This window comes from Knufia obscura, assembly GCF_036327395.1.
Source record: "Knufia obscura strain CCFEE 5817 isolate CBS 148926 chromosome Unknown scaffold_3, whole genome shotgun sequence".
Taxonomy (NCBI): domain Eukaryota; kingdom Fungi; phylum Ascomycota; class Eurotiomycetes; order Chaetothyriales; family Trichomeriaceae; genus Knufia; species Knufia obscura.
The window spans coordinates 862,120-876,140 of NW_027042689.1; the positions used below are offsets into that span (position 1 = coordinate 862,120).

At 51.1% G+C, this 14,021-nt stretch overlaps 4 protein-coding genes across 4 annotated transcripts; 3 read left to right on the forward strand and 1 right to left on the reverse strand.

The window, feature by feature from the left end:
* Window positions 1-680: 680 nt before the first annotated feature.
* On the reverse strand, window positions 681-3,101 carry PMZ80_003390 (uncharacterized protein; the record flags this gene model as incomplete). Its single annotated transcript, XM_064871819.1, has 1 exon — window positions 681-3,101. The coding sequence occupies one exon, from the start codon at window positions 3,099-3,101 to the stop codon at window positions 681-683; it is 2,421 nt and encodes an 806-aa protein (XP_064732199.1).
* A 411-nt stretch (window positions 3,102-3,512) lies between these two features.
* On the forward strand, window positions 3,513-5,441 carry EXO70 (exocyst complex component exo70; the record flags this gene model as incomplete). The annotated part of the gene is made up of 1 exon (XM_064871820.1): window positions 3,513-5,441. One exon carries the CDS (start codon window positions 3,513-3,515, stop codon window positions 5,439-5,441), a length of 1,929 nt encoding a protein of 642 aa, XP_064732200.1.
* A 575-nt stretch (window positions 5,442-6,016) lies between these two features.
* On the forward strand, window positions 6,017-7,158 carry PMZ80_003392 (uncharacterized protein; the record flags this gene model as incomplete). The annotated part of the gene is made up of 3 exons (XM_064871821.1): window positions 6,017-6,547; window positions 6,602-6,653; window positions 6,698-7,158. 3 exons carry the CDS (start codon window positions 6,017-6,019, stop codon window positions 7,156-7,158), a joined length of 1,044 nt encoding a protein of 347 aa, XP_064732201.1.
* A 3,570-nt stretch (window positions 7,159-10,728) lies between these two features.
* PMZ80_003393 (uncharacterized protein) lies at window positions 10,729-13,215 on the forward strand (the record flags this gene model as incomplete). The annotated part of the gene is made up of 1 exon (XM_064871822.1): window positions 10,729-13,215. The coding sequence occupies one exon, from the start codon at window positions 10,729-10,731 to the stop codon at window positions 13,213-13,215; it is 2,487 nt and encodes an 828-aa protein (XP_064732202.1).
* Window positions 13,216-14,021: the final 806 nt, after the last annotated feature.

Sequence of the window (14,021 nt, forward strand, 5' to 3'; positions counted from 1 at the left end):
CAGTTCCTTTTGTGTTCATTCACACTGTCGTACCTTACCGGAAGCTGGCAACGAAGTTTCGCTCTGACCGCTGCCGTGAAGCGCGGCACGTTTTACTTCCGCTCCATTCGACATAGTTATGCCGGCACGCTGTTCTCTACAGCGCCTGCTATCTCTTCGTCTCTTTTGACACATAGCCGACTTACTGTAAGGATCTCTGCTCTCGCCTCGTTCGAACACACATATACCACCACCCCATCCTTAACACGACAGTTTAGACCTACATGGTCGGAAATGAGTCGGCGTAACGCTGGCCGCCAGTGGTATCAAGTCGTTACGCAGGGGTTGCAGGGGGTTTGTGATGGGTATTTTGAATAGCTGCGTTAGCTTGGATGGAGACGACCAACGGGTCCAATCCGGCTGTTACTGTGATTGCTCTTGCTTCCTCAGACCTCGGTCACGGCTGGGACACGCCATTGAGAGCACACATGGTGTCGTGATGCATTGTAGGGACTATCGCATCCTCCATGCCATCCAGCAGCAACTGCCTGTGGTTTTGGGCTGTCATCCTTGGGTGTACACGGCACAGACAGAATTACGACCCGGCTGGCAGGGCTGCTCAAGTTCTGAACGAGTCGTAAAGTCTATTCTATGTACAATACAGTAGTAAAACAAGTGTTCGAGGAACGTATGTCCGTTCATTATCCACCAAATACATCACCATCTTGCGCAAGTTTACTCCTCCACCACTTTGACTTTTGCTGATCCTCCAGTTGTAGCCTGGCCGCTTTCTTCCTCTCATATACAGCTTTGATCGTCCTCTTCGTCGCTTCTTCGCCTTCCTTGAAATTCGTCCTCGCAAGCTCGACGACTTTGTCGATCTGCTCGGGGGTATAGATGAAATTCCAGGTACTGAGGTAGTCCGTTTCGTCAGGGCATACACCAGGCACCTTATCGTTCGGTAATAGCGGGAAATATACAACTGCCATTGTTGCGTTGGGTTCCATCAGGTGGAAGCTGGTGTCGTCCGGGTTATCCCAGGATAGGCGTTTCGAGGGTGGAGGTTCGTCTTCCGACTCGCGTTCTGCTTTGCTTGAGACCCAAATGTTGCAGTAGCCTAGCTCGCCTTGTTCTCCTTTTCGAGCATGAGAGTCGGGGGTGTCGACTTTGACAGCTTGTCGTTGTGCCCTCTTTTCGTCTTCTCTGGCTTCCTTCCTGACCTCGGAGATCTTTTCTGTGGCTTCTTGTGATGTTGACGCTTGCGCTTGCTCGAAGACTTCGGCATTTTCTTGCGGCTTGAGAGATTGCTTTGGCCAGCCTGTGCCTACAGGCCAGCTTTTGATGCCCCGTTGTTTCGCATATCCATCAACGACAGATAGCCAGTTCTCTTTCTTGATGTCGGCGGACGCGTCGAAGGCGATAAGAACATCCACATCTCTGCCTGGCCGCAGGAGTGGGTATATGGGTAGATTATTGCTCATGCCAGCGTCCATCAATTGCAAATGGTCGGACTTGAAGACAGATTCTGGACATGTGTCAGGCAGCTGGTCCTTCATGCCATAGACCCAGTTCGGAACTGTCGCTGGCTCGATAGGGTGAATCTTGACCAGGTCTTCATTCTTGCCCTCCATGAGGCCGTCCAAGCCTGCAAAGCCCTTGATCCCAGACAAGAGTGGTTTGACTTCTTTGTAGTAATGTGCTAGTGTGGCGCAGAAGGCTGAACCATAGATGCCAAGCAGGAGACTCTGGCGCATTTCTGGAAGAGCTACACCAGTATCGAGAAGCTTATTCTGACCTTGCTCGAAAGGTCTTCCCAAACTCCACGTCGGAATGCCAGCGCCAAATTCTTCGCACCAGACTTCCCACGGGTGCATTTCGATCCATTGGAACCATGCCTCCTTCTTCGCCTTGGCTGCAACTTTCGCATGTTCTGCTGGAGTGACTGGATTTTCCTGTTTGGTCTCTTCTTCAACAGGTATTTCGTGTCGCACAAGGGTGTATATCGGCATTGGGTGCTGTCCATCTTCCAGAAAAGCTCTCTGATTCGAAAGCTTTAGATCTGCGTCTCGTACATCAAGATCACCTTTTGGTACCATCAGCCGTCCGGCTAGCAGAAGACTATAAATATCAACGATTCCAAAGCTCGCATTAGGATCGCCTCGGAGCTTCTCAATAAAGCCACTTAGCATGAACTTATTTGTCGGCGCGCTTGTCAAAAGCTTGAGCGCCGATGGTGGAAAGGCTATGTGCGTTCCAATGCGCGACTTGATATGATCGAGCAGAGCAGAATGGCTTTGCTTGCCGACTGAAGAGAAAAATAACGTCTGCAACCAACAGCTTCCGCTGACACCTGCCGTGTATGTGCAACAGTCAAACAAGCCAGCCTCCTGCGTGGACAGATAGGAGCTCGTGCCTGCCACCAGAGCTCGCAATCCACCACCACTTCCGCACATAGCGATGGTCGGGATGTCGTCCGGGTCGACCTCCTCTTTGATGTCCATGTATCTCTTGAAGTGTTGCACGATCCGTTCTTTCCGTCGCTTTCTGAAGCGCAGCTCATCTTCGCCCAACCCTTCGCCAACACGTACTCTGGCATTCCACAATATCTCTGGATTGATGTCTGGGTCCTGCGCTTCTTGCCATATCTCGTCTGCCAATGTCCCAGGTTGCATAGTAAGTTCAAAATTGAGCTTCTGAAACCCTTCAGGTATGTGCTTTGCCCAGGTAGGTAGCATGTAATCTGTGATCTTGTCTCCCAAGCCAGCCCACTGAAAGCCTTTGATACCCTCGAGCACGGTATCGAAGTTGCGCGAGAATTGTTTCCAGGAGTTCTCGTCATCGTCATCGAATGCTGGCACATAACTATCGGGGTCGTTAACCTGATCGACTGTTTCAGCATCGCCTTTCTTTTTATCCTGTTTGGCTGGCTGTGTGCTAGCAAACTGCTGCTGTACTCGATTTGCGTGACCTAGCAGGACGGCATCCGTTGGCCATGGTGGGCTAGGGCCATCATGGAGAACGCGAGTTCTCTTAGGTGAGAGAAGCCAAGCAGAGCTTCCTCCTGCTCCTAGAAGTGTACCATATTTGACACCTCTAGCTCTTAAGAACCTCGCAGCGCTCATGTTTCCGAGAGCGCTGCAAGAGAGGGTTTCGGCTGAAGAAGATCATGTTATCCCAAACGCGCAGGAAGTTGGTAAACATATCATGAAACCTGCTCGGGTGGGAAATTCTTCCGCGATCAAATTACATGCAGATGATGATGCAACGTGTGACAGGGAAGCCACGAGGACGTTCCTGAAACCATACCTCAAATAGAATAGCTCTTCCGTCCGAATTAGCGCAAACCCGTACGGAGGTCTTTTGGATCACATCAGGCAGTCCTACTTGGTACCAAAGGCTGACTCGTACCGTCCTTGCACGTTTCACCTTCAATGCTATAAATTATTATTTTTTTGGCTCCCTTCCCTCGGCTAGTGCCATGAAGATGCATATGCCAGAAGGTTCTATTGCTAGAGCATACTTATGATATTGATATGGCGCCACAGAAGAATGCTGCCTTCGCAGAAGAGAGCGCCGAAGTCCAGGTGCTGCTTGCTTCCTTGACAAAGACGAAAGACCTGACAAAGCGTATTGGTGCAAGTCTGAATCGCCTGGATGCGAGTGGCAAGATCGTCAAGGATGCTATTGGACCCATCTACAGTAATACCCAGCAACTTCAAGTGACGAGTCGAAACATCGACAGGGTCAATGAACAGATCGAGAAGCTGCGCAAGCCGCTGGATGCAAAGGGTAGGGAGGAGGGTATCATTCGCGCCGGCCCGCGAAACTCAGGTCTGAATCAATACCTTGGAGCGCTGAAGCGGGTGGACAAAGCACTATCTGACCTAACAGCTACCAACTTGAGGTCGAATAAGCAAACCATATCCGAGTTTCACAGTCTTCTGTCGACAGGTGTAAATCAGTTACTAGACCTCTATCGATCATCACTACAGGAGGAAGACCATCAAGTCGAGCCACTGCATTTTCTGACTAAGGGTCTAAACTTTCCAGTATTCAGTAGCGAGAAGTGCTCGTACCTAAGCGACATTGCCAATGCGATCGTCTCAGCAGGCGCTCAATCAGCAAGGCTAGGTCAACGTGACGATGACCAGGGTGTGAACATTTATGCCGACCTCAGAGGAGATTATCTGTACTTGAGTCTGCAGAATCTTGCTACGGCATCCATCAGCACATCCAAAAGAGGACCAAATGACCAGACAGTCTACAAACCTGGCAGTAATGCTATTAGCACGTACGCGCAATGTCTGGAGAACATGTTCTTGGCAGAGTTTGAGAACGTCAGCAGAATCTTCAGAGGAGAGACCGTGGGCCGTGTCTTTGCTGCAACATGCTCGAAAGCTTTGAACGACTTTGGCAAGACTCTGGCTGAGTTAAACGGTGTCATCCGCTCGCGCATGTTGACCGATTGTTTCCTGGCTTACGAGATCATCGATCTGATCACTCCCCTTTCTTATCGGCTGGAGAAGCGCACAGGGCAACTTCGACCACAGATATCAGATGCACTCAGACCAATCCGTGACGCAGCCCGCTCATCACTGACAGAAATCCTCTCACGGACACGAGGGCAGGCAGAGAGCGTAACAACGCTCCCGCCGGATGGCAACACTATCCCCCTTGTACATGAGACTGCAATGCGAATACGCACCCTTGGTCACTTCGACAAACCACTACTTCACCTGCTGACCAGCATAGGCGACGGCGGCTGGCGCGGCAATGGGCCTTCTAATGCTTCAGCCAACTCACTGGGTGCCGGCAGCAATGGGACGCCCCAATCCTCCACTCTTAAGCTCGCTGACACAGCCGCCGACAACCCAGGTCTACTTTCGAACTACTTGGGCGACCTCCTCGATCTTGTCCTCACTACCCTCAACAGCCGGTCTCAAGGAATCCACAAGACCAAACCTCTTCAAGCAGTATTCATGCTCAACACCATTGCCGTCCTGGCTCGCACAATAACGTCAACCCCAGAACTTCAGCCATACCTCGATCCATCGCGCCTAGAGACTCACCGCAAGGCCGCAACCTCAAGCTACATGACAGCCTGGCGCGAGCCTTCTGCTCATCTCCTAGACACGATCAACACAACGGCCTCACGTCCAGTCTCAGGCTCTAGTAGTGCCCTAGACAGCACGTCTATAATTAAATCTCTAGGTAGCAAAGACAAGGATCGTATCAAGGAGAAATTCAAGCTTTTCAATGCGGCATTCGACGAACAGGTGGCTCGACACAAATCTCTGTACATGGAGCGGGAAGTCAAGACGGCGCTACAGCGTGATGTCCAGAGCACTATTGAACCACTGTATGGGAGATTTTGGGATCGTTACCATGAGCTCGACAAGGGCAAGGGCAAGACTGTGAAGTACTCGAAGTCGGAGCTTGCTGTTGTGCTGAACAGTCTCTAGGAAGGATACGAGAGGATATGTGATCTTGGAAAATCCATTCAGAAGGAATTTGTCGCGAAGAGCAGGATAGACGGGCTGAAGAGTGGTCCTCGGCTTCTGGGACTAAAGAGCTCGCAGAGTTTGATCTTTCGTGAACAAAAAGAAGGAACAAAAAGGAGATTGCATGTCAGATGCTCAGGACTTGGATATCTGATTGATGACGAAAGCGGTCTTGATGATGCTTGGAGTATGGTGTCGTCGGTCTTGAGGTTTCCAGGGTAGGCATTTCCGTAGTGGTTCAAGGTGGAGGACATCACTGCGCGAACAGTATTCTTTCGACCCCTTGTTGCCTGACCCTGTAGCCTTCGTGTTCAAATGTGCCTTTAGTAAAGCTTTCAAGTACTGAAGTTTGGGTTATCCCATCTTCAAGTCCGATTGAAAATTGAACGGTGAATAGTGTTAAAAATCAATGCCATTGTTATGATCTAAACCACAAACCGCGTGAGTGCTTGCTTTCCACACTTACATCGGTTGAACATATCTTCCACAGCATTTTTGGGCAGGCGCAACACCAAACAACCCTTCAAGCAAGACTCATGGCAATTGATCGAGATCCTCAGGTCATAAATGGTCCGTTTCGCTTTGGCAAGAGCGATAGCGACCGGGCTAACCTCGGCTCAACTGGGGGTGCCCTCGACGAACACCCTGACCCCAACGCAGATGTTCCAGATATCTGCGCGCCAGGACTAGTGGCTCCTCCACGTGAAGAAGGCAGAATCAAAGATGCCGGTGGTAGCATAGCTGACCAACAGCCCCTCTCTCGACACGCCTTGTCGTCGCGACCACTCCCTCCCTTACCAGGAGAGATAAACATGGCTGCTAATAACAGCAATGCCTTCCCTCCTCTCGAGAACTCCATGAACTCCCCAAGATCACCAGCCTCTGGACCAGGTTCGCAAGCAAATGGCAATGGCGCAAACTATGCGAATAGCTACGTTCCACCACTCCCTGTCGGCCATCAACAGGACTTGACCTTCCTCTACCAGCAAATACAAGAGCTAAGCGGCATACTACAAAACAACAGAGAAAGAGTCAATGATGTGACGAAGTCAGCGGAGGAAGTCGCTGTAGGACAGGCACATGGTTATATTCGGCCTGGAGCTTGACTAACATGGAGACAGAGACGTGCCAATATACCCAACGGCCATAGCAGTGACGACCATTCAGCAGACCGTGAGTAGAGATGCCCTCACCAGACACTCGCTGACCACTTCCAGAAGCCCGCATCCGCGAGCTCGAGCGCGAATTAGCCAAAGCCAACAAAGTAATCGACCTCTACAAGCACGAACAGAAAGAAAACACCACCCTCGTCGGCCAATACGAACAAGGATTATGGCAGGCCACAGAACAGGTCCGGGACTACGCCAGCAAGAACGAAGATCGATTTCTAGCACAAAAGAGACACTACAATGAACTTCTCCAGCAGGAGAAAGACGAGCATTTGCAGACGCGGCTGGATCGGAACCACTGGCACAATCAGACTATCCGGGTGTGTGAGATGATTCGGACCGCGTATAGATTGAGGGTTGATGAGTGGTGTGATGAGTACCGGGTTGTGGTTGGGTTGCAAAGTGAAGTTAGGTGTTTGAGGAGATGCTTGGGGATAGAGGCTGAGAAGCCGGAAGAAGAGACTGGGTGGCCGTATTTGAAGGACGTGCCACTTGATGATCAGGCTTGATCAGACATGACACTCCTATGGGGGAAGAACACGAATGACTGGATGGACGGAAAGCCGTTTGGAACGAGCTGGATTTGATACCCCCGGGAACGAACCAGCAGTCGTCGTGCTATGATCGAACGTATGTCGTGTGTGGGACATGAATCTGATACGGCTGTTTATTTATTAGGAACCTGCTCGTCTGGAGGAAAGTCACACGCTCCGTGGAGGTACAGCAATTCGGCCTAATTAGGCATGTGCTCGAGCACAGTGTCGGCAGTAGAGGATGTGTTCGACGCAGAGAAACACAAGATAAGGAAAGTGCACCAGGAAGCACTGAGATCGGCTTATTCTCTGCTCAGCGCAGGCACAGCCGCATCTTCGTCGGATGATCCCCAGGAACGATCGTGCTCCTGCACGGGAACTGCGACTTCAGGGTGCGGTTTCGGCCACAGGTGAGGCCACTCTATATTGGCTGATTCGAATTAGAACAACCACGCTTGTCCTGACAACCGAACACGCGCTGGACTCTACTTGAGAAAATACGAATTCTTGGGCGACAAAAGTGCAACTTGCGCTTCGAAGAGGCGCGCCGGTCTCCTCGAGTAGCAGAGGTCTTCACTGCGTGTCTCTTCAAGGGACAGCACGGCATCATTATTGTGCAGCGACATTTGGAACAGTCATTCCAACATGGCGACTAGGGCAACGTTTGTGGACACTTCTGCTCGGGGGCACTCCCTACGGTGTCCGAAGAGTTGGCAAGAAGTGTTCGAAACGTTACAGAAAACCCTAATGGTCTCATGCATAACAAATCGTGCGATCTGCATTAGCAATACCAGCGAGAAAGTTTGTGTCGGACCTCATATCATGCACTGCCCTTCCGAACTTGCCTTGACTCAGTATGGAGGTAAGACGAATGCAGGTCTGCTCCGAAATTGAGGCGATCTCCGCCATATCTGGAGGGAGAGAAGAGGAGCAAAGGCCACACAGACCCGGCAATGGTAGAAACAAGAATCCCATCCCACGGAGAGTCCGGTCGAATCAGGTTCATCTTTCCTTACCACCGGGTGGGAGGGGCAAGGTCCTAGCTATCTCTGGGTGTTGCTGTCAATCTACATGACGACCATGTCTCGGCGACTGCAGTGGGCTGCAACAGTTGTTGTTGAAGTCTTATCACGTTTCAGGCATGCAGGTTCTGGTCTGCCCGGCAGAGGTGCCCCAACCTGTAACTGAAAGGTATCGTTCGCCCCACGGGGGGGGGCGATTGGTAATCAGAGTGTTTCGGATTTGTTAGTGATAGTGGATACCTTTGGCAACTTTCCTGACGTTCATCCTGACGTTGCGCATTTGGATTAGCACTGCGCATTGGGTCTAGCACTTCCCAATGCGCAACAACTCCACTAGACAGGTCAGCTCAATCCTGACCAGGTCAAGATAGAGCTGACGTTGCGCATTGGGCGTAGCGGCTGCGCATTGAGTAAGGTACAACGCTAAAAGTTATGCTTATGCAGGCTCTACGGCGACTACTACTAGACTAAACAGATCAGCCAGTCAGCATCATTTAGACGGGTCGGCGTCTTCTATGCTAAGACGAATGCGCAACCTCGAGCTAAGACGAATGCGCAACGTCAAGATCAGGTCAGAAAAGTTGCCAAAGGTATCCAGTAGGTTGAAGCGAACAGTTCATTATGAGTGCCGGCCTGAAACCGTAGGTCATGTAGCGTTGCGTTCGATATTGAATTCGCGTATCGTGTTTCCGATAGGCGAAGCTGAGTGGTCAAGCTCTGGCTCAGTCGCACGAATGATGCTCGGCACCACAAGTCACTTACTATCCGTCCGTTGCAGAGGCTCTAGTTAAGTTAACTTTACCGGATGGTAGCTGTTACGCGGCGTGGCACGTTCCTAAAGTCTCTGGTTCGGAGCGAGAGGGGACAGGTGCAATTGGTACGGCATCGTTGGGCTGTGGCGTTGTTAAGCTCCGATCACAGTCCCTCGGATACTCTATCCCGGGTGGGTAAGAACAGTAGGACAAGGTCGTTGTTGCTCCAAACTCGGAGGGCGGAATCTGAGCTAGTGCATGCAGCTACTGTACTGTAGATTACAGGCATGGCCCTTGTAACATATCCTTGCCTGTTCATCTCTTTTGGGCGTGTGAGGCCACCCTTGTCGCCAGAAATATTAACACCCCAAGCTATCGAATGTGCTTGTACCGAGGATCGAGTCGTTGTTGTTTTTTCGATTGGGTTGATAAGCTCTCTTCTCGGCTCTGGTCCCCTATGTTACTCGTCACGAACATCGCATAATCTCGCCTACCGAGCGGGTATGCAGGACGGTTGCTCGTCACAGGGGTTCTAAAATTACTTGTCAGCAGTGCCGCAGAACGTGCAACTGTCAACCACGAGCTGTCATGCCCGTGTTCCCCAACATGTGCAGCAACACAATCACTGTGCACTGTGGCTTGTCGTAGGGCCCTCTGTCAGTTGCTTGCAAACTTTCGCGAAGGACACTGAGTTTGATGGTTTAACGGTCGTGCGACCCAGTAATCTTGCCTTGGAGCTTCGAGCTGACTTCGGCACTAAGGTCATGTTGGCATAGCTAGTCAAGACAAGAGTCTAGCTTGATGTACACCTCCACTCACCTTCCCCAGTCGACACCAAGCGTACGGACGGCAGTTGGAACGACCTGTCTATGGTCTGTCAACACGAGTAACAACTCCGAGGTGTTCTTACGGATCACCCCCTCCTGTCACAAACACTGCATATCGGCATCGAGCTAGTAAATACAAGCTTGCTGTTGACGTGGGTCAGTCTTCGTCATAGGTGAAAGATGCTGTTACTGCATCTTCGTTATGGGAGCGAAAAATGGCCAGTTGAACAGTATACAGTCTCAAACGGTAGGAGCCGTCCGACGCGGCTACCTTGCTTGCCTACATTCTGGCGTTGTCAGCAGGAACGTTAATTGTTCACTGGCAGTAACGGCTTCTTTAGCTATGTATCCACGAGACGAACTCTCGTGCATAATTTCCCAGCACGATCTACGTCTCCAACCGCCACAGACTGCTGGTCCACTACTCGCCATACTGTATTCGTCCTAACTCGCGTCAGGGATCAGGATGCCCTGTTATGCTCTCCAGGCCCTCGAGACGTTCGAGCGTTTGCGAGTGTTTTCATTTGTTTGAGCCTTCATCGATCCTATTCTGACGTCTTCCATGGTCTCTCAAACAAGCACTACTACTCTCAACGGCAACACTCGAACACTCCAATACAAGCAACCCATCCGAATCATATAGAGGTCTCAGAGTGAACTCGAGACGCAGCGAGCACAAGCCCACTCAATTATATAGCACGAAAGACCCAAGCAATACCGTTCGACATCTCGGATCCGAACGTGACCTTGCTTTTGTCAGCGAACGACTTCGTTGTCGCAAGATCCGACTTCCGCAACTGAAGGAATCAGTGCTCAATGCTACAATATGTGTGAGCAGACCGTACACCACTGACCCTACTGGCACCACACCAATACCACTATTATTACGACAAAATACTTGAGATCCTGAATTGCGACTTCCCACTGATCGACCACCTCAGGCAAATGACTGCACCTCAGTGTACGCTTGAGCCTCCTTCTCCAACCTCGGATTTAGTGTTCTCCTCGACTCCAGGCACTACAAGGTCAAAGTTTCGATCGCTGTTCGGCTGGCGCAAGTCAAGCAATGGTTCGCAAAGACCAAGGCCTCGAGCTGACGATGAACAAACACTCCAGGTTCCATCCGTCGGCGACGTGAACGTTCGGCCCAAATACAGTACAAGAAGTCGGTCGGAGCCCGCACGACATGTAGCGCCTGGCAGGTCACATGCTTTACGGTACCCACCCAGCCGGAAACATGACAAGATTGTGGTTGATCCTCCGCCACTTGCACAAGTACATGGTCAATCTCTGCTGCATGCTACTCTGAAAGCGCCGTTATCCTACTGGGGCAAACCCAAAAGCCGGAGACCAAGCTCATCAATAGCAGAGGCTGCACCTCGAGATGTGATGGGCGACATTGTTGAGGTGAAACGCTCACACAGGAAAACAGACTCCGGTCAGAGTTGCTGTAGTACTAAGGAAAAATTGTTCTTTCTTGTGAATGGTCCTTACGTACTGCAGTATGATGGAGACAGTGAAGGCAACGCACTTCCTGAAAAGATCTTCGTGTTAGATAAGGACTCTATGGCAGGAATTTGCGATACTGTTCCTGGTCGACCATGGGTGCTTCAGATTTCAAGGATGAGCTCTGGAGCTGCTAAAACTCAAGCTCAACCCTTGCGCCCTAGCTGGTCACGGCTAACTCTGCGTCAACCCGAGGACAAGAGGATTGTCAATACTCTTCTGCTCGTCTTCGATGACTCTGAAGACCTCTACACGTGGCTGCATACGATCCGGAAGGAAGTCGAGCATCTTGGAGGCATGGAATGTGGTCAAGACAGTGATGAAGACGATCAGTCATGGAGAGCCGATTTGACCAAGAAGTTTGCTTCCGGTGCAGAAGGCGAATCTGACTCTAATGAGACCTGTACTTCCCGCACATTGTCGCCGGTCACAGCGCCATTGACGCTAAATATAGCTGCATACCCGACTGAGTTTTCGAAGAATCGGCCCCAATCTGGAAAATCGGCAGCCTCATCAAACAAGACCTCTTCCTCTCTGGATCGTCTACGAGACTCCGCGACGTCGTATTCATACGCATCTACGCTCGCTACCAGTAGCGGATGTGGCTCTGCGCCTTCTACATCTCCTATCTGTGAACACTTTCCCAGTATCAAGACTGTCACAGGTCATACCACGAGTGACCTCTATTTGAGATCGTACTCTCCGAAGAGAGGCACAGCTCAAAGCCCATCGAGCTCTTCAACACCTGGTCGGGGTATTTTGGAGCGGCGGAAGCTGTCTGTTGGTTCTTTGCAACTTGCGCCATCCAATGAGCCAAGAGCTCGCAAGAACCCCCCAACCCTATCATCAGTTGTCTCAGCTTCCCCAGTTGAGGGCGCAATGCCCGCTGCAAATCTACGGTCAGGGTCTGTCATGCAAACCAACCCTGGACTCTCGAATAATTCGACGCCTTCCATTTTCAGCCAACACGCTGCCTCAACAGGTGATTCTCAGCAGCCGGGTAGTGAGCATAAGGCCTTGTCACGACAAGTCTCTTTAGTGGAATCAACAGGCGGCCCGACAAAGGCGAAATATAGCTTGTTTCCTGTTGGCTCACCACCAGAATCAAAATCTGATGTGCAGGCTAAGTCAGTCGTGTCACTGTCACCAGGTCCAGCCTCGCCTGAACTTAACACACCCTTGCCAAGGCTGGTGACTTCGGCGCCGAAGCACAGAAAAGGCCGGAGCCGGACGGTAACGTTAGAGCTTCGACAGCATCGCAAATCTACGCTCCTTGCTGCAGGAGAGTTCGATTTACCCCAAAGATCACCGGCGGTAACCGATGACATGATAACGTTCAATTTTGGCATTACACGGAATGACCCTCCCGCATCACCAATGCCTGATATCAAGGTACCTAGACTCGTCGATCTAAATCTTGACCTCGACTTCTTAAGAAACCCATACAGACAACCACTGAAGAAGCAGAGCCCAGCATCTGTAACGAGACAAGTCTCAGCCTCAAGATCTATTTCAAGCTTACACAATACAAAAGCACCGGCCGGACCACCACCAACGAGACCTCTCCCAGCTGTACCGTCAGGTAGTCAACATTTGCCCCAGACGCAACGTTCTAGCCAGTATAGTCAACACAGCCAGCACAGCCGGTATAGCCAGGCCAGTTCGGGTACACACGACAGTCGCATGAATATTGACATTGACCAACCACAAAACGTTCCCAAAGACGCGATTCTAAATATGGAGCCACCAAGCTACGACTCTAACATGCGCGAGCCACGACAGGCACATAGACGAATCCTGTCAGGGTCGCCCGACGGACCACCTGCGCCAACACGCTTATCCAGCAGACACCGTAGCGGAAGCGGAAAAAGCACGTTTCGGAGTCATGGTCCAGGGCAGCGGAAGTCGAACAAGCAGCAGGACTGATTCCCTTTGTATCTTCGACACTTCTCCAGCGGTGACCTTATTTCTATGTTAGATGAAACTTTTTCCTGATGAAATAATGGGTCTGTATCCAGCTTTACATCAATGATACCCTTGGTTTGTGTTTTTACTACAACTTTCGCCAGTGGCGTTGTCGATCTGCTCTGGTGTCACAAAAGTTGGTCTTTGGGGTCAAAACGGGGCTAAAACGGGGGAGGAGCAGCCAGCTTGCCCAAACATCATGTTCACGACGAGGACGTTCAATGTACTTTCTGTCTACACTTTGACTCTATGTTCAAGAAATGCTATAGATACCCTGGCCGCCGGGCCATACCAGACCTGCACAGAAATCCAAGCTTCCCAGACTGCTCAACGTCGTATCAACACATGTCGATTAGTCGCGTCATGGAACATGCTGATAATGGGGCCATGCTGTCTTCGTCTCTTCGACCAATCCTCATGGAACTTGCAGCCAGAGTCTTCTAGTACGAATCGGCGCAACAAGCCGCTTGTCAATAGTGTCGCTGACCGTCGTCGATCATGCGAACGATCGCTTATGCTGGGAAGGAGCGCAAGGATGTCGCAGATCAAGATGAGACTAGTCATGCCAGCTTTGAAGCCGGCAGAGTTGGTGTGGATTAGGTAGTTCCCGCCCGATCCGCCGCTACGCATGAGCTGCTCGTTACGGGGCTAAGCTTCCTCCCCTGGCTAGCGGCTCGATCCTTGGGTGAACCTCGGTTTGTGCTTACAGTAACCTCTTCTGTGCATTTCTGGACATCCCCTGCACAGATCTGGCAAGTGTCTCACGA